The sequence below is a fragment of the Aplidium turbinatum genome, chromosome 9 (genome assembly GCF_918807975.1).
Source record: "Aplidium turbinatum chromosome 9, kaAplTurb1.1, whole genome shotgun sequence".
Lineage (NCBI taxonomy): Eukaryota > Metazoa > Chordata > Ascidiacea > Aplousobranchia > Polyclinidae > Aplidium > Aplidium turbinatum.
The window spans coordinates 22008668-22028847 of NC_137480.1; the positions used below are offsets into that span (position 1 = coordinate 22008668).

At 34.9% G+C, this 20180-nt stretch overlaps 1 protein-coding gene and 1 pseudogene across 1 annotated transcript; both read right to left on the reverse strand.

Moving 5' to 3' along the window:
• Nucleotides 1-5289: 5289 nt before the first annotated feature.
• LOC145777639 (thrombomodulin-like) lies at nucleotides 5290-6445 on the reverse strand. Its single transcript, XM_082589071.1, has 3 exons — nucleotides 6327-6445; nucleotides 5799-5921; nucleotides 5290-5328 (listed from the first exon to the last, which is right to left on the reverse strand). Exons 1-3 carry the CDS (start codon nucleotides 6406-6408, stop codon nucleotides 5306-5308), a joined length of 228 nt encoding a protein of 75 aa, XP_082445197.1. The 5' UTR covers nucleotides 6409-6445; the 3' UTR covers nucleotides 5290-5305.
• Nucleotides 6446-15908: 9463 nt separating this feature from the next.
• Nucleotides 15909-17059, reverse strand: LOC145776798 (uncharacterized; annotated as a pseudogene).
• Between the last annotated feature and the right edge of the window lie 3121 nt (nucleotides 17060-20180).

The following is a 20180-nucleotide window of genomic DNA, read 5'->3' on the forward strand; positions in this document are numbered from 1 at the left end:
CAGTAAAAAGTCAAGCAGAACAAATTACATATAATATAGTTGTTATTGTACCTTCTAAAACCTTTAGAAGGTACATTTTAATCAATCAAAGTTTAAATTTATCAATTCGTCAAAGGATATTAAAATGCTATGTCTGGTCAACCCTTTTATACAACTCTGAAACTTGGACTGTGTCAAAAAAAATGGAAACACAGGTGGATGCCTTCGAGCTCTGGTCATACAGGCAAATGTTAAAAATTCACGGAAACAAAAGATCACTAAAGATGAAGTATTATCCAAATTTAATTCAAGCAAAATTCGCTTACAAATAGTCAAAAGAAGAAAATGAAAGTATTTTGGACACACAATAAAGCAAAACTCGTTACAAAGATCATTAACAGAAGGGAAGATAAACGGTAAAAGAAACAAAGGCAGACCAAGAATGATTTGGACGTCAAACATCACTAAATGGACAAAATCAAGTTATGAAAATGCAGTACGAACAGCTCATGGTCAAGAACAATGGCGCATTGTATCCAACCCTCAATACGAGGAAGGACCATAATGATGATGATGAAAACCTTTACAGCCTGTTTCACACTAAAAGGAGATAAGGTCCATATTCAAATAGAACAGTTTTCTATTTGTATAAGGACCTTCTGATGCTCCCTTTTTACAGTGAAACAGGCTGTAAAAGTTTTGGAAAGTAATAACTATATTTGATATACCAAAATCGAATGATAATAAGCTCATATTAATTAATATAACATTAATCTCATTGTATATATGACATAAAGATGCCGTGAAGATATGTCAATAGACCTGAGTTGTTTTACGACTAACTGTTGTCAATCCAAATAAACTGTGGTGACGTTAACATTACGTTTGTTGACATCTTTGCTATGTTTGTTAAGAAAACGTTGAGAAACGTTTCTTAATTACTCCATTCCATATTTTTATGTGCTCATAGTGCATAATTGATACGTTGATGGAAACAGTGTTTTTGGTAACAAACTTTGTTTTAATGCAAGATATTATTGACTAAAAACATTTAAATTTCATGTTTTTTCTTTAGGCTATTTTCTGCACCGCACTGATTTTCTTTTTATCATTCCATAATAAATCATCATAAATTGCATTGATGTCTAAAAGTTGATATACCATGCAACTAAGCTTAATCTAAAAACATGAAAGGAAAAAAAAATTTGTAATGTAGCTTATGGTGAACAGGCTACGAATTTTTTCTTGCAGTAATGGAAATGAGGAAAAGCTTCGTGCTTCTCGCGTACTTTGTCGTAACTGCTTGCTTTGTAATGTGTGTCATATTCAAGGAATTTACTAATCCAAAAATGACAAAACGCCGGCCATATGCTGGCAGCGGGACTGCATAAGTTGTGCAATACCTCTGAAACAGCAATATTTGAACTTATTTTCTTGTATGTGCCGCTTTAAAATCACTAACCAGCTCTTATCAACCCTTTCTTAAAGCAGTTTAAATAGCAAGCTAGAGGGATGCCCATATGTATCACGGATTTAAGTTATCCTTGTTAAAGCCATTATAAGTTTATATAAAATCAGGTTTATATCCAAACTCATTAACTCAATAAATCAAAAAACAACAGGAAACAATTGCAAGTATGGTTGAGGCAGACAGAGGAGGGATTGTAGGAAAGCAGTGAGTACCTACTCTTGTAACCACTGACAATCCAATAACATGGTAATGGTACTATCCCCATCCCCACATCGTGACTCTCATTGGCGCCACAAGGAAATCACTTTGTTCAGCCTACTTGATGTACTACGTAACACTCTGATGCAAAAAGCATCTGTAATAATCAACTACAACAGGGATGGCGAACCACTGACCCACGGGTCACGAAGTGACCCATCACAGATTTTCAGTGACCCAGTTGTCTTTTTTTAAATAATGAAATTTAAACAAATATTTCAGCAACGAATAAATGTTTCACTAAATATTTGTAATAAGGCCCCACCCTATTTTAATCTAGTACCGTACCGAATTGCCATATAGCAGTCTGACACAACTTAAGTTGTGGTAATTTTTTACAGCGATTTGTTGAATTGTTGGAAGAAGTAGCCTACAACTTTTTTAGCTGAAAAAAATCAAAAATGTCCAGAGTTAAGCGAAAGTACGTGGTTGAATGATTTACATTTTTTCGCTGATTTCACAATGCATTACAATAAGTTAAATACTAAATTGCAAGGCTGTGGAAATATTGTATTATCCATGTTTGGGCATATTAAAGCATTTGAGAAGAAACTCTCTATTTTTTCTGTAGACCTTGAACAAGGTCAGCTGAAATATTTTCCTTAGTTGTTGAAGCACTTTACCAGCACCAATTAAACTTATGAACAAAAGCAAACTGCACTCAACAAGTATGTTTTACTGACGAAAGAGGCCAAAAATGTAATGTCGGAAGGGTTTACCCAGTTCCGAAGACTAGATACTACATTGCAGTTCATTCTTTTCCCGCATGCAATTCAATTTGAAAATCTTGAATTATCAAACTTCGAATGGCTTCGTCTTTACAACTTGGAAATGAAAATGATAGACTTTTCAAGAAAGCACAGTTTGGAAAACAAAATTTGTAGACTTAAATCATCTCCTACAAAAAATTGAAATGAAAGCGGATATGGATGGTTGTGACTTTCCTGCTGTTGAAAACCATGCTGAAAATATAATTCTTACAAAGTGGAACTCCCAGCCAAATTCGTTTGAAACTATGAATAGATTTGCGGTAGCTCTGTTAATGTTGTTTGGTTCTTCATATTCGTGCGAAACTTTATTTTCGCACATGAATTCTATACAATCAAGCACACGGAATCGTTTCAGCTCAGATATGAGTGCTGCATGTGTGAAGCTAAAAACTACTGTACGGATTACCAACCAAGGAAAATAAGACTTGCAGAGAAGATGCAGCAGCAAGTTTCGCATTAACATGTAATTAAATGTATGACCCACTTTTGCTTTTTCAAGGATTAAGGTCTCTTTTGTGACCCATGCACTAAAAAAGGTTCGCCATCCCTGAACTACAATATAGTGGTCCAAGATTGGGATCATGAAGGGCCGCATTAAGGTTTGAAGAAAATTTTACGGACGCATGAAAAAATGATTTTCAGCTTGTCTGTGACTCAAAAATGGTGATTTTTAAGTCACAAACTAAGTTTATGGTTCTTGCTTTTAGTTATGATTTCATTCTCTGCTAAATTCTGTATTCTAGTCGACCAACGTAAGTATAAGCATCTAGGATTTCATCATCCATTGTGTGTCAGCTTTTCGGTTTTCAGTCGCTTCATAAGTGAGAAAATTGCTTTTGCAATTGTATATAGCCTATGTAGGCTACAATCCAACATGGAACACATTTTCGGTGCAAAGTCTTTTAAATTGAACTCCTTCGGAATGGACGTAAGCTGCAAGCACAGCATACATTGTAATTTGCCATGTTTTTTTTGCAAAAATACCTTTTCCCTAAATAGAATAAATTCTTTGTTTTTCTTTGACACTCACATTATTAATAAAATACTTCACTTGACTAAATGAATAGTTTTGCTGCTGACTTCCCTCACAGCAAAGAATGTCGGCTGATCGTTGCAGAACGGTCGCGAACGTCGCGGTCGGCATTTCGTCGCAAAACAACTATTTGCCAACTAACATTATTTCTTTAGCTGAACAAACAATTAATAAAAAAGTGTAAAACATGTTATAGTTTAGTGATATAAACCACATAATAGATTTTTTTCTCCAAATATGTATTGTAAACATATTGGTTGTTGACACAACGTTGAGCGAATGCTGGGCCAACGTCGCATTTGTCGTCGTTGGCATTTGGTTAGAAGCTTCTTGCCACCAAATGTTTATTTTTATATTTCCGGTGAAATAATATTACATAATGGATAGCACGTATTACAATTTTCTGAAATAAATGTTGTTTAAAGATTTTATTTCAGCCTACTATATTACATTGTATTATAATCACTGAAATCATATTGAATTAATACTAATAACAATACCGTCTATTAATTTTCATTGCTTATCTAAGTACTGTAAATTAGTTATACTTCGGTAGATGTTCATTGTGATGGCTGTTTTTTGCTTTGAACATTAAGTCTGTCAACAAAAAAAACCTTAAGCGTGTAATGTCGGTCTGGAATTGCATGCTGGAAGTGATTTTCTGATGTCTATGGATTTATTAATATTCAATTGAACGCTGAGAATATGTCCTTATAATCTTTGTAATGTATTGTATTGAGTTTAAATTTAACCGTTGTTATTGTGTTCATAAATGTAGTTGCACTGATGAGAATTTAATATTCGAAAACTCGTTCTGCAACATTGCTTTGCACGCTCCAATGCCTGATGGTAATTTCTGGTAAGTTTCGTCACGCTTTGAAGCAGTGTATGATCATGTGTTTCGTTTTTCTTTGTTTATTGCATTGATCGGTTAGTGCCTGCTTATTTGCAGACATTTCTGAATAAATACAGTTTGTTTGCAATGACTAAAGAAAAACAACAAGTCGAAGAAACGGAAGTCTCCATCTTCCAGCAATCTAAGTAGTCAGACTTGGAATTTCTCAATGTAGAGAGAAAAAAGTCTTCTCTGCTTATAATAAATGGTTGTTGACCATTTTTCAACATTTTTCCACCATTTTTCAACGTTTCTTGACGTTTCAACGTCTGTTGACGTTTCAACGATGTTTGCCTATAAGTTTTGCCTATTGTTGACGTTGCCTTAAAAAGATAGATAATTTTACGCTGGCGGATAATAGCCTACTGTTTTTAGGCATCACTGCGTCATCATTCAACTAAGCGGTAATCTTACTGCGTTTTGTTCACTCTGATTCTTGCTACTTTATTCATTTTGTCAGTATGATTTGGTGTTGTGCCATTTGTTGCAGTACTTGGTTGTGTTTACCTAATTTAGACCCCTTGATAAAGTCAGTCGTGCTGGCTGACGAAACGTCGGTAATAAAAACTAGGCATCATCGTAAACATCAGGAGGTTACCTAGCAACCTATACTCACCAGAAGAACGCAGGTCACTTTATTTATCAAATGCCCGGTGAACAATTTTATTCCGTGTTTAGCTATTGTAGATATTATGTTAAGCAGCAATAATTAATTCATAATTATGGTGTAGTCTTTTTATTGATGATTTGAAATAAATACCATGCAATCAAGCAGAATCAACAATTGATGTTAGAGAAATGCATTATACTGTACAGCAATGCTTTGTTATACAACAATGCGATAATGTTATACAACAATCCTTCTGTGATTATTCCGATAACGATGTGGGAAAACGGGATCATGGAGTTTGTTCCACGGGTTCTAAAAGATTGTTTAAAAATCGCATTTTAAAAATTCAAATAAATTTAAATAATATGTGTTTTTGTTAAGTATTAATTGAAAACTAAGATAAATACAACAATTGAAAATAAATCACAAAATATTAGGCACAAAAAAAATTAAATTAAAAGTGCAACAAAAGTGAGCATACGGCTTGTATGTGATGATGCCGTGCTATAGATCGATATTATTACTAAAAAACATGTAGATCTAATTAATGGTAAGTTGTACAGTACATAATGCACAGGTAGACATATTGCAAATAAAAATATTTTTGCTTAGTAACTTTTTCACCGTCTAGCCTATTGCGCTTGAAACAATTACATTACCACGCAAATCATAATGTGCACTTGGTTGCGTCTGGGATGCGAGACAAAGTTGTCAGGCGGGTTGTGGCATAAAACAGATTTATTATTTGCTCTTCTATTTTTCCATGCATATTGTATACTTACCAATGCATTGCCCATTTACCAGTTTTAGGGACTGCATACAATAGCATACATAACTTCCTTCAGTATTCTCACAGCCCATGAATAAACCAGTGCAGTATAATCCAGTAGCACATTCGTCAATATCTGCATTGCGATTAATATTAGTCATTACTAATACGTTATTATACCACACATAGCACTTTTATAGATTTAATTATACTTTAATAGAATCTGATTCTTTTTCAACAAATGTAGCCTTACGTTGTCGCTGTGGTAGACTTTATTGTCAACAGTTGCTCAAATCACTCATAAGTGTAAGTTACGTTTTTACTTACCAGTGAAGACAATTTATTTCTTAAGGTAATACCTTTTCGTGATAATACTGATAATAATTTATTTTACACCAATTGGGTGCAAAATAGCGTCTGCGTTAACATGTGCCTTACCAAATGTATATAAAATCCACTTATGTTAGAATTGTTTTAACAATAAGTTCAACCAAGCATAACCAAAAAAATATGATCAAGGTCTTGCTAGAATTGGTTTCACCTTTGCATGTGTGGCCGTCACCGGTGTATCCTTCATTGCATTTGCAGCTGTACTGTCCTGGCTCGTTGATACACTGCGCCATCTCGTGACAAGTGTCAGTACCTTCCTCACATTCATTTGGATCTGTAAGGGCGTAGTTGTTATTTTATCAAAACAAAGTAGAGCATGCCAGGCCATGTCTGGGTTTGTTCCAGTGCCCCATCGCCCGGATGTAAAGCTGGCTTCATCTTTGGGGTTGTACAGTGGGGCATAGTTGTTATTTGATGCCCAGTTAGCCAGACATGCACCAGAAGGGCTGGTGATGCGGTATCCCCAGTCGACGTGCTGGCAATTAAAATCGCCAGCATAGAGGCAGGGGTGGGGGTACACTGGGATGGCCGTCGAAGTGAATGGCGAGGGAGGTGTACCAAAGCTAACCACGAGGGAGGTGTACCAAAGCTAACCAGTACCAAAGCTAATCTTTGTAGAATGTAATGTTATTAATTTGTGTGGATTACTTACTGTATAGATGACTAACAAATCTTAACTAACTTAAATATTAACTTTCAATAGGCTATACTGGTAGTAGGCCTACAACAATTTTTAATAGATTGACTGCCCAGTTTCAACAACCGTTTAGTTTTGTAGCATCTTTATTTAATACATGCATGATGGGGGATCTTTATTTGTTATGCTTTGATTTATTTCTCGAGATGTTTTGATTTTTGCAATAACATACATCTTGAGAATTCATGATCTGCATGTCAGTACAAAGTAGTTAACATGCATGGTTTGATATTATTTAGATTTACTAATCTGATTAATTTGGATGAAAGCTAATTCCTCCGTTTTAAAAAATGCCTTTAAGGTGTTGCGTACCAAACTGCAATTTAAATTATAAGTCTACTGGGATTGTTGTGTCCATATAAACTTCTTGTGTCATATATGCCATGTGGTTTTGTAGATCTAGCAAAGTATTTACTTTCATGTGGAAATGATTTTGTAATCTTTGGCTGGTTTACAACTGACCCATTAGAAAAGTGCTTCAGTAAGCTTCGGCAAGGGTCTGGAGGTAACTATTTCATTACTGCTCAGCAGTCAGTTTTGGAAAAGGTAAGAATTCAACACTCGAAGCTCTCACTGCAATTAGATTTAAAGTTTGATGTTGTCGAAGGTCATGCTTGTGCCGCTTGTAATCGTGATCTTGTAGAAAGTGAGCTGAAAGGAAAAGTTTCAGAAGAGGTTTTAATTGCAATGGTTTATATTGCTGGGTATGTTGAGTTAAAGAATGGATGTGTTATTGCAGAAGACACATACTTCTATTATAAAATATTTGGTTCATATGTTGATAAATTAAATCGAGGTGGTCTGACACGTCCGAAGGATAGTGTTGTACAGTGGTGTGTAGTTTGTTACATCTTTTTACTAGTGTTGTTGGTGAAATGTGTCAAAAATTTATTTCCTGTAACTTTCTATCCATATCTGAACGACATTGCTTTTTCATGACATTGTCTCATTGTCGCACATTGGCTAATGTATTTTTTAAAGAACTATGCCCTGTTGCAGTCTCCCAGATGCTCAAAAGAAAGTGCATTAAAAGTGCTAAAACTTTCATAGAATATAGTCTAGATACAATACATGTTGATAGCTAAAGGCATAATGCTTCTTTCAATCTTTATTTAGCTGATCTGATGTTGTAAAAATGCCTTGTAGTTTATTTTTATATTTTTGCAGGTAAGCTTTTACTTTCCATGCAACTTTTAATGCTTTTAAACAACATTTCTACTGTATCTAATTAGTAAGTATTTTCTACTTCGTTATATGGCTGCATTTATCAGTAGTAATCATTCACCATCTAAAATTAACCACTTCTATAGTTCTATTGCAGTAAATCACAATATAATTGTGACTCATTTGACTTTCTGTCCTACTCGTTCATTTTGTAAAATTACAGCTTTATATTCTATTTAACCTTATTGTTTTTGAATTTTAGGCAATCACTCTAGGGCCAGGCAGACTGGCTTCATTGATTAATTTATTGACTGTTGATATTTGAAGAGTTGAGCTTAAAGTTTTGAAGTATAGCTCTGTCTGTCAGATGAATATGAAAACAGAATTTCACCATTTATAAGTGAGTATATGGCAGAAGAACATCGCACTATCAATGGTATGAACTACAGAGATCAACGCTGATCCTGATCAACCAACACCAGGTGCTTCTCCCTCCATCAACTGATGACTCAGAGATAACCATGTATCAGATTCAGAGGGTGAACACTGACTCATTTTGATGTGACCAGAACTGCTTACATGCTTATTGTTTTGTGTATATGTCTAAAGTCAAAACTATTCTTGGATAAAATTAGCAGCAGGCATATTTTTTTTTACTAGTTTCTACTGCTCTAATCTCACTGTATTTTCTGATTGTATAGGAGAGTTGGATGTAATATCTGTCTAGAAGGCCAACGCATAAGATCTTTTGCAGCGCGATCTAACGAACGGTATAGTTTGAGCAACCTCCGGCTCACCTGCATTATACTGTGAAGGCATGATTCAATTGAAAACTATTGATCAGCACGATTTTGTTTAAATTGCTATTAATGTTGCATGGAAATTAGTTGCAGATATGTATGATGCTCAGTACTTTATTTCTACCATGTTTAAATTTTTCTGTGCTTTTGTACTGTTAATGGTTTTATACAGTATTTTATGCATCCAGTAGGCTACTTAAATTTTTTGAATTACAGTACGTACTGTTTAAAGTCAATAGGGGAAATGCAGAAAACTGATTCGTAGAAATTGTGGTCTATCAACATTATGCAGCGATTCCACTGTCATTTGCTTACCTAAACTACTAAAACTGCTGTTATTACTAAATGCTATTTGTAATACAGCAAAACATATGACGATCAACTTATATCCATGTGATATTGTTTGTATATTAATTACAATAATTAATAAATTTTGACGAAACATCACCTAACTATCAATAACGTTTCAGGAAAGTGACAAAATTGTGTTTTTTTACACAAAGCATATAGGCCGTCAGTCAGATCTCGTGCGTGCACGATGCGGTGGCCTCTATTATAGCTCGCCGTGATGTGGCCTATCGAACTGTGGCACAGGGCTGTGGCCTGTTGAGCTGAACTGATTATATCAGATTCATTTCTCAATGCAAGTTTCGATCATGTCATTATAATGAACATGACAATTGAATCCCCGACAACGTCTGATGGTAAGCAATAGTCAAGAAAGAAAACTTTAACAGGTATAGGAAACGCGTAATTAATGCTTGGGAAAATCGTGTGGAAATTGAATAGAACGGCTAGACATAAATTACGTGTATGTAAATAAGTTGGCTGCCAGAACATTTGGCAGACCAATTTAATTGTAATCTTAAAATGCAAAAAGGTTTCGATGCATTCACGACAGATGCATCAATGTCAAATATTTTTTGGCACAGAAAGTAACTTTATTTCAATTTTTAAAAATTGCATATGAATTTAATTAATCTGAATGTCAATGCACTTCCTGGTCGAAATTTGTTCTCGCGCAAAAAATAAACTTTAGAATGTTCTTTTCAAAAACAAATCTCTTTAAATAAATCATTCTTTTGTTTTTAGCAGTGGTCCCTAATTTTTTTAAGAAGCGACCCCAATTTAAAATAAAATAAAATTAGCGCTTAGTTGCGACACCGTTTTGTTGTTGGTATGGAGAAAAATAATTCAAGCAAGCTAACCAAGGCAGGAATAGAAATGCGTATCAACTGTATGTGTGTGAGGGCTTGCTCAAAAAAAATATTATAATACTTTTTAGTTGATCCGTTGTAAGATATTTCGATCTATTTTGGATACACTGAGGTGTAAATTAAGATTTCACATCTCATTTTACACAATTTAATTAAAGGAAGAATAGAGCGAGGTAATTCGACTTGTTGCGAAAATGCGAAAGAGCAAAAACAAAATATGGATCTGTTGAGTTGATTTCTAGCAAGCTTGTATGTTGAATTTAAACACACTGCGGCCACTTGTTTATTTTATCAAGATCTGAAATATTTTGTTGCGTAAAAATAAGCAATAGTAGCCCAACTATACACCAAGTCAAATCGGAGATGTGTAGCAAACTTTGTATTGGTTGGATATAGGATACTTTTGCATCAATTCAGATTGATTGTTTGATTTCGAAATTATTTATTTGAGGAAATTGCGCCGCGGTAAAGAGAGGGTTGCAAAAAATAGTGATACTTATCAACGAGCCAATATGAAGGTGTTTAACAAAAGGATCTTAGGAAATATATCCATTGTGTTTCAATACATGGAAATATACGTAATTGATTGGAAGGACATCGTGCGGACGTGCAATCACAGTGTTGAAGATTTGCTTGTTTAACTTTCATGATGTTATTTTTGATATGAAATTTCAATGTATCGCTTTCCAATCTCATGTACCGTTACAGTGCGCGAGTGTTTTAAACCAAACGCCGAAGTTCTGCTTGAATGTATCAATTTTTAACCAAAAATTAACAAGTCAGCATTTGGCAGCACTGTTTACTCTTAAGTTTTTTTTTTATATGCAAGCTTCGATCTTGCAATTATAATGAGCTTGCTAATTGAAGCCCCAACAACGTCTGATGGATAGGCTAACATTAGTCAAGGAAGAAAACTTTAACAGGTATGTATATAGGAAACGCGTAATTAATGCCAGGTCAAATCGTGTGACAATTGGATAGAACAGCTAGACACAAATTACGTGTATGTAAATAAGTTGGCTGCCAGAACATTTGGCAGATCAATTTAATTACAATGTTAAAACGTGCAAAGATTTCGATGCATTCACGACAGATGCATCAATGTCAAATATTTTTTGGCACAGAAAGTAACTTTATTTCAATTGTTAAAAGTCACATATGAATTTAAATAGTTTGAATGTCACTGCACTTCCTTGTCGAGACCTGTTTTCGAGCAAGAAAACAACTTTACAATGTTCTTTACATAAAACGTATCTCTTTAAATAAATCATTCTTTTATTTTCAGCAGTGGTCCCTAATTTCTGAAGCGACCCTAATTTAAAAGAAAATGAAATTAGCGTTTGTGTGAGACACCGTTTTGTTGTTCGGTATGGAGAAGAATAATTCAAGTAAGCTGAAGCAAAAAATAAATAACATAAGTGAGTATGCGCAGATAATAGATAAATACAGAAAACTGTGGCTACACATGTATTCCAGAATGATTGTTTTTAAGATGCTTTCTTTGACACGTGATTTTGATTTCCGGAACATAAAATTGGCAATTTGATTCGATATTTAATTTAATTCATTAATGCAAGGGTTGCTGCTTTTGTACTGCCCACAAGTTTTAAAGCCACGGCTTGACTTTGCATAAGCTTAACCGCATGTTATGATCTATTTCCAATCGTTTGTGATGTCTCGTTTTTAATGTAGGCTAGTCATCGCAATAAATCCTGCTTTACGAAACCATGTAGTTGAAAACGGGATGAGTAGTTAAATAGCAAAATGTGACATAGTCGGATACGTTGAGTACATTGACTCTTATAAGTATATAGTTTTGTTGGACCTGTACCGAGCAACTTACCCACTCATACACTAGCCGTAATCAGAGTACCACAGTTTGTGCGATTTAATGTATTTAATCTCACAAAAAGTACTTGCGTCGAATCGTTGTGTGCAAAACAATAATTGCTTTGTACTTTTCATGTCAATATGTAGCAAAAGCAAAACGAAACTTGAGTTGAAGAATATTCGTGCCATGAAACAATCACGATTTTCCTGTTGTCAAATAAGCGTTAGTGTTTCTGAAAATGAAATAATAAATTGTTTTGTTTTTATCAATGCGATTACCTTGGAAATACACCAAAACATTTTGCGAGTATATATGATGATGAAAGAGGAAGCTTGGGCCAAACTAAGAAGCTAAGCTGTCTTTAGCATAATTTTGGAACAATTGTTAGAGACGCATGAAAGCATAAGGTGTTAAAGCTTTGATTGGTGCTGTTAAATGTAAACGGTCTTACATTTTATTTGAACATTTCAGTAATAATAAACAGAATGATGTTTTTTCAAGTTAGGTTTTATTAATGCTTTGTTCATTACAACAGACAATTTACCGGTTTACATTGTTTGGCAACAAAATATATTTTTAGGATAAATGCTCATACAAATAAAAGCAAGCAGTATTTCAATAATAGTATAATTAATAATAGGCTAGTATACAGTAAGATGATAACATATTAATAAACTTGAACGTCATGATAAAACCAAAATATAAAACTACAAACTTTTTTAATCTCAATAAGGAGAAAATATAAAACCTCAATTGCACACCTTCATAAAGGTTTCAAAGTTTTTTTTATAGTGGTTAGATTTAATATGTATTTATTCTCGTGCAGATGTTTTTAAACAAGCAATTAGGCAACGTACATACCTATTTGCATTTTTATATTAATTTATATAAGGTCAATATTTAATTTGGTTTTACCATTCACGAACGTAAATCTTGTAGGCGAACCTTATAGATATGCAGGGCATTATGAACTCATATGTGTGCTTCAATACATTATTCTTAGCCTCATTTCGTTGCTATGCAATGTATAATTATGAAAATAATAAACTATAAGAAATATATGTTTTAGATAAGTAGAAACCAGCAGCAATATAGGCTTGAGTCGATATCTTTATTTCTGAAAATTCAAAGTAGCCTACAATATGAAGTTGGTGTTGCTGCTTTTTCTTGTTTGTTCAATTTCCTTTTCCTCGGCTTTATTTTGTGATGTGATTCGAGGAAATCCTTTGCTTGCACTACTCTGGTAAATAAACAAAAAATAATAATACATAACAATTTTAGTAATCAATATTATTAGATTATATTTTGTCAGATAAACAAATCTTCTTTTTTTATTGTCGCACTTGATTCCAAGCATATAGACTGCCTCGTGTATGAAACGTTTCCAAGATTCTCTGTTGTTTGCTGTGTGTATTAAGTGTATGTTGGTGTTGGTTTTGTCGGTTTGTTGGTACAAGTAAGTTAAGCCCAAAGTCCAACACCATCGTCCCTACGCGGTGAAACTAGTAATGCTGAGGATTAACCCGAAGCAGCCAAAATGGTGGGGCACTGTAGATCAGGACTGGCAGAATTACTATAGTAAACTCTTGGCCATATATACCTAGATGAAAAGTATACATGATAAACAAATACGATTTTAAAAAGATGATAAACTTTCTAATTCAAATGCTGCAAATCAGCGATAGAATTGGAGTTTAAAGAGCTATCGCATAACAGTTCAAAAGTTTCCCAAGCTGGCAAAACAATTTTAGACAAATTTTTCTTTAGCCTGAATATTTTGCGAATATTTGCACACATAAATTAATTAAAGCGAGCTCATAATAATCATTTAAAAGTATATCCCTTATATTTGGTTAAGTATAAAAAATAATTTAAATTTATTTGCTTAAAAGAAACCCATTGTTTTCAAGTTTTATATCTTATCACTGGTATCTTAAAGCAGGGATGGGAAATTTATTCACTGTTGCGGAATGCGGATGTGTAAACGATGAAACAATATTGCTGCGCCTGTAAAATTTCTAATGCGACGTAGAAGACATGACGAAAATTGTCTAATTTAAATAGGGTGACATAATAGTTTATTTTTGATGTTATTTTTATCTATAGGTTATGTAGTTTTTAGGTAAGATAACACAAAGTCGTATAAGTTTGTGTGGTTTCTCCAATTTTACAATAGAGTAGTTTCGCGTTGGTCTACTTTTGAGCTACCCAAAGATAACATTTCTGCAGGATAATGGAAAAACGTCTGGTGACACTTTTATTTAATTAATCCACTGAGAGCGGGTAGCTTGGCATCTTACACCACTAAAGAAACACTAATTTTTTTTGTCGCAACTACACTTTAACAATTTTTATTCACTATGGCAAGAGTCATAACAACAAATCAAGGTTATTTTTTTCTTTGCTGCTCTATCTATATATTTTATTTGGCCTACTTTTCATAACACATATGAGCTTGGCCAACCTTTTACTTTACTTTCACCACGAATGTTTTGTATCTTTCGAGATGCAGTTTGCACGTTTCAACTAATCAAGGTTCAATCCCATGCCAAATGACTTTTACTGTAAACGCAGTAGCTATGTCACTCTGTAACAATTTAAAAACATTTACCGACATAATAAAATTGTATTACCAAAAAGTCACTATAACCTTTGATAGTTTTATGTTTAACATCGAAATAATTTAGTTTTAATGTTAAACAAAATTATATCGCTGCCACATAAAATCATCATTGCGACCACATTTCGAGACCGCATACGGACAGCGGACGCTGGTTCTTTTTGTATACCCAGCTGAAAGCTTATGGATACATATTAGGTAACTTAGCAAGTTAGTAAATCGGTAAATAGTTTCAATCAAAAGTAAACCGTTTTTGCCTTTTCCTCACAAATTTCCAAAAAATATTGTTGCACAAATTGTTTTAAATACGTATGTAGATTATTTTGTTTTACAACTATTATCAGACATTAAACAAAGAAGAATTGTACAATTTTTCTTAAAATACATTGCTTAGTTCAAACGCAAAAATTTGTCCTTTCTTATTAGGCGTATGTCCAACTATCAAGTCACCACAAACTGTTCAAAAATAAATGCAAAGTGTTTGTGTCGAAAGCAATGGGGTTGTGCGACAGGATACCACGAAACCACTAGCAGCGGTACAACTGGGTCCTTCTAGACGAGAACTAGCCTTGCGCAGCATATAGACGATGCGTTGTACAGCGCTTGGTTATGCGTGGGCGAAAGAATAACTTAAAATATGATTCGGATATGCATTGTAGTTATCAAAACATGTTTGTTTTTAGAAGGTTGGAAAGCAGAGTGATACAAAAATAAGAAAAACATCTCATAAAGTTACAGAATTATCATAAAGTTGCAAAAGTGCTTGTAATTAACTAAGTGTACAGTAGAAGGTTGACACAGCTTACAGGTTAAAGTTGTGGAGTCAGTTTCCGCACAACACATGTTTTGAATACCATAGTGTACACATGTTGACCCATAAACTGGCGATGTTGTAGCTACCATGACCTAACTGTAGCCTTGCATCTACCCAGTCATCATAGTAAGACGGGAAACTACGATCAATTTGTTGTCGCAATAAATTTCGTTTGTTATTTAAGTTTGCACTAACACTTGTTTCATATTTGTTGTTGCTTGTTTTATTCCCGTTATCGAGTACGACATGCTGGTTATACAATAAATAACAAAAATTAATTTAAGTCCACAATTTGGCTACATTTAAGCCATAAGCAAAAGATAATTTTCACTTTAACTCGAGCAGCGCAACTCGAGAACGGAAAAGGGAAGATGCGGCAAAACGAGCTAGCGTTATAACATGCATTATAAAACAGCTTTAGGTCAGAATAAATAATTATAAAAACACATGGCCGCATCACCAGCAATGGTGCAAGGCCAGCTACGTTATGTGAGGAGGAACGCTGCTGCGGTAGTATAAAAAAAGAGAAAGCCGGTAGGCAAAGAAAACCTCCCGAAGAGATTTTGCTAAGAAAGAAAGTAATCACAAAATCAACTAACAATAGGTTTACGAAAGTTACACAGCATAAAACATACAAACACGATAAGTGATGCCATTGGGACATACTGGTAAGGCAGTGGGTTAGTCAAAATTTTATATGTCTTGCTCAGTCCAATAACACGCTCGACATGTATGCGTGATGATGCAATGCGTCTATCCGAGACAACCACATCTGCATCAAGTTGGTGCTTCCCTTTCAGCATGGTAGGCGTGTTGACTGCAACATCATAAGGTGCGAAACGATCCTGCACAAGAATACCTCTGTCAGCCATGATGCTATCCCCTTGTGAAAAGTGTTCATTAGCTTGTTTGTAGAGAGCACTTTGCTCGATAAGTTGGCGATCACTTGAACATCCACCTGTTGATGGGCCTACGTACGATACCAGCCCATTGGGGTGATGCCAATCATAATTTTTAGTGTGTTCTTATTCTTGTAAGTGGAGAACGTCATGCTTTGACCATCAACTTTTCTTGGCTTATTGATTGGTATTTCAGTTGCATCTAAAATGACACGTGTTGTAGGGAATGAATTTTGAAATTGTGTGGGCATGTGTTCATCCACAACAGCTCGAGATGGCCAAATATTAAGTTCCTTCAGCTGAAAATACATAAAGTTGATCCATACCCTGAAAATTAATGAAACTGTGCTTTCACTAATGTGAAAGAGAAAACTCAGCTCTTTAGTTTCCTTTGATTGTCTTAGCTTCATTAGAGTAAGAAAGAGCTGGTTTGGTGGGTCAAGTTTGCTGCTGGTATAGTTCAAGTCATATGCAGCTGGCCCCAAGCAACGCAAGAATAACATAAAGTTATCATAATCATCGAAACCAGTGTAGTAGTTTATGACTTGCTTATTTTCATTGTAATGTTCAATTTTCATTCCAGTTAAAGCGCTTCCTCCGATATTGTCGTTGCTATCCAGGCTGCACTGAATTGCAACTGAAGTCGCTTTCCTTCTCTTGCAATGAGGTTCCGTTGTACATTCAGCATGATCAACAACCTCTTCTTCATGCTGCCAATCTTCAATGTTACAAAGCTTTTCTAATCTTCGTTTCAAACACGCTCCTCTTCCTGAGGTAGCAAGTGTTGGTTTGAAAGTGAACACTGATGGCACACTGTTTGCTTTCAAGCAATGTGTTGTCATGCAATGTGTTCGAAATCGCCTGTTTACTTATTTGCTTTTATAGCCACAGCAACGTTAAATCAAGCCTACAATGTATCAAGCTTTGTAATATGCACCTTCTTACCCTCACATCAACACAAAACTGCACTCCCATCCCACCCATATCAGCTGTAGGCCTACGCGCGTTACGCAAAGCGTGCTAAAGCTTGAAGCAATCACTGCGAGCGTGTTGCTAGAACCCAGTTGTAGCGCCACCGAGTGGATCGCACATCCGCTTTAGTTTGCACTTCTAAACGCAATTTTTCTATTATGCAAAGGCCACAAGCGGTATCTAACAAACAGTAATTAACAGATTTACCAATAAGTTTGAAAACTATGATACATTATAAGTTATATAATCATTTTAAACAATAAATACTATTAATATCACACAAAGTGTTCAATGTCAAGCAAATAGCCAAGCAGAGCGAATTACATCAAATGTAGTTACTATTCACTCAAATCTCTACAGCCTGTTTCATGAAACAGAGAAAATAACTACTATAGAATAGTTTTAGAAAATAGTAACTACATTCGATATAATCATTTTAATATACCATTTAATACAAGAAAAAATTCAATGCGTTAGGGCACCAAAATAACTTGACTACCTATTTTTCGAGCAACAACAAAAACCAATCGCCATTTTATTATGATGTCATTGTGATAACACATTATGTTGCGAATTATAAATTCAACACAACGGAAACAGCAAATGGATAAATTCATAGCGTCGGCAGGTCCTATTAATTTTGGCATACCATTAAGTCTCTTGCCAGTACAAAACGCGTGATTTGAAACGATGTTATGGCAACATCGTCTCCACCGTCGTTCAGACTCTCGCAATTCTCAGCTTTGTAAACTCAGCAAAATAATGCTTTTATTTATGCAATTACAGTCTCCCATGTATAGAAGATTGTCGGTGGGGTGGTTGGAGCGGCTACGGTTCTTGTTCAGCTAGATGTGGAGGAGGAACACAATCAAGATCACGATCAGTAGCAAGACAAGCAAGTTGCTTTGGTTCTGGATGTTCCGGGCCATCTACTTCATCTCGGTCATGTAACAATCACTGCTGCCCTGTAAATTGCGTTTGGAATTCATGGAGTAGCTATGGATCATGTTCGACTACCTGTGGTGGGGGGCGGCAAACTAGATCACGAAGTCACCGCGTTTCACCAAAATGTGGAGGTTCATGCAGTGGTTCTTCTAGTTTATCTCGGTCATGTAACAATCACTGCTGCCCTGTAAATTGCGTTTGGAATCCATGGAGTAGCTATGGATCATGTTCGACTACCTGTGGTGGGGGGCGGCAAACTAGATCACGAAGTCACCGCGTTTCACCAAGATGTGGAGGAAGATGCAGTGGTTCTTCTACGTCATCTCGATCCTGTAACCCACAATGCTGTCCAGGTCATTAAGCAATATTAGTTTTTTTTTTTATTTGCTTTAGCTTAAAGGCTTTAGTTAAATGATCACTAGCTCCTCCAACAAAGTGTTCTACTAGATGTTTGCGAAGATTCACATCAATAGAAAGAAAAATTTTGTTAAAAGTTCAATTAGTCTTTTCACCAAGCATTTATTTCAATAACATGAAACGCTCTTCTGGTGTAAACTAAGTTAAACTATCATAAAGTGTTTCAGGTGATAATCTGCAAACACGACCATGCAGAATGTTTAGTTTATTTATAACAACTTAATTCGATGTTCGAGGCATAAATGAATCGGTGCCATGCTAGACTGGTAGCCATTATCTGATCTAGCCCCCTGAAGAACTCAGTCTTGTATCATTGGCGATACGTCGGAATAAATGCAGGTTATAAACTATCACATGAAACACTCTGTGATAGTTTAGCTCAATTTTCACCAGAAGAGCGACTGGTGTTTCTAAACCAAATGTTTGTTGTTGAGATAATTGTAAGATATTTAAACCATAAACAGACATAACCCAGCAACAACACTACATTTAACATTATAATAACAAAAAAACATCTTATTTAGTCGATTGCGAAATGACTCAATGGACGGAATGGTCTAATTGTTCATCAAGCTGTGGACCAAATGGCATCGAGACACGATCGCGCTCCATCGTTGTGTCCCCCCAATGTAACGGAGCACTTTGCCCAAATAATATTGAAGAAGAAAGACCTTGTAACAGAATTTGTCACAATGAAGGAGTGTTAAACGGTACTCAGTGTCAATGTGATTCGGGATGGTCTGGAGAATGCTGCGAAGAAGGTAAAGTGTTGCTAATTGTTCGATTTAATAAAAATGCTCGTTTAATGACAGAAGGCTACTGTTATACATAGTCTAAAAAATGGAAAGCTTCAGTTAATTTCTAAACCAGCCGATGTTTTCTCTATTTTTCTGCATTAAATACACAGTGCAGGCTATGGCAACATGATTGAAACAGTAATTTGTAGATAACAATGAATGTCAAAGTGGTTTTATTCAACTTTTATTCAAATAGAATCATAATAGAATCAAATAGAATTATTCTATTTGAATAAGATTATACTGAAGAAACCACACATGTGAGGCGAAAGCTCTATATTTTAATAAATGGATTCTTCTGAATTGGTGTGATATTGTTTACTTTATTTGACAATTTTTTACCCCCTTTCTTATTTAAATCTATATTGGCGTGACCTATATTCTAATTTCACTAAGTTGTGATTTGTTAAATTACGTTCCGTATATAATATAGACATATATTATATACGTATATAGTCATACATACGTTATAAGTGAAAACAAATTGTGAAAACTGCCAAAAAACAAATAAAATTTTAATCTTAGCTCGCGAGGCAATTAGATATTTACATTTTAGAAGGATACGTTGGAAATAGGCAAAACATGCCTTTCAAATCATTGCAGTTGCTTCGTGTCACACCTGATAATAACATTGAACTCATTATGCTGTACCATGACCTGTGACAAAAACGTACAACCACACGTCATCAGCAAATATTATGATCTTAAACAGACACTTTCGTTTTTTGGGAAAAATAAAATAGCTAAAAATCCTTCTCATACCATTTTCTGTACATTTTAAATGGTTCAAAGAAAATTGTTTTGAACAATGTGCATACCAACTTTTGCACAA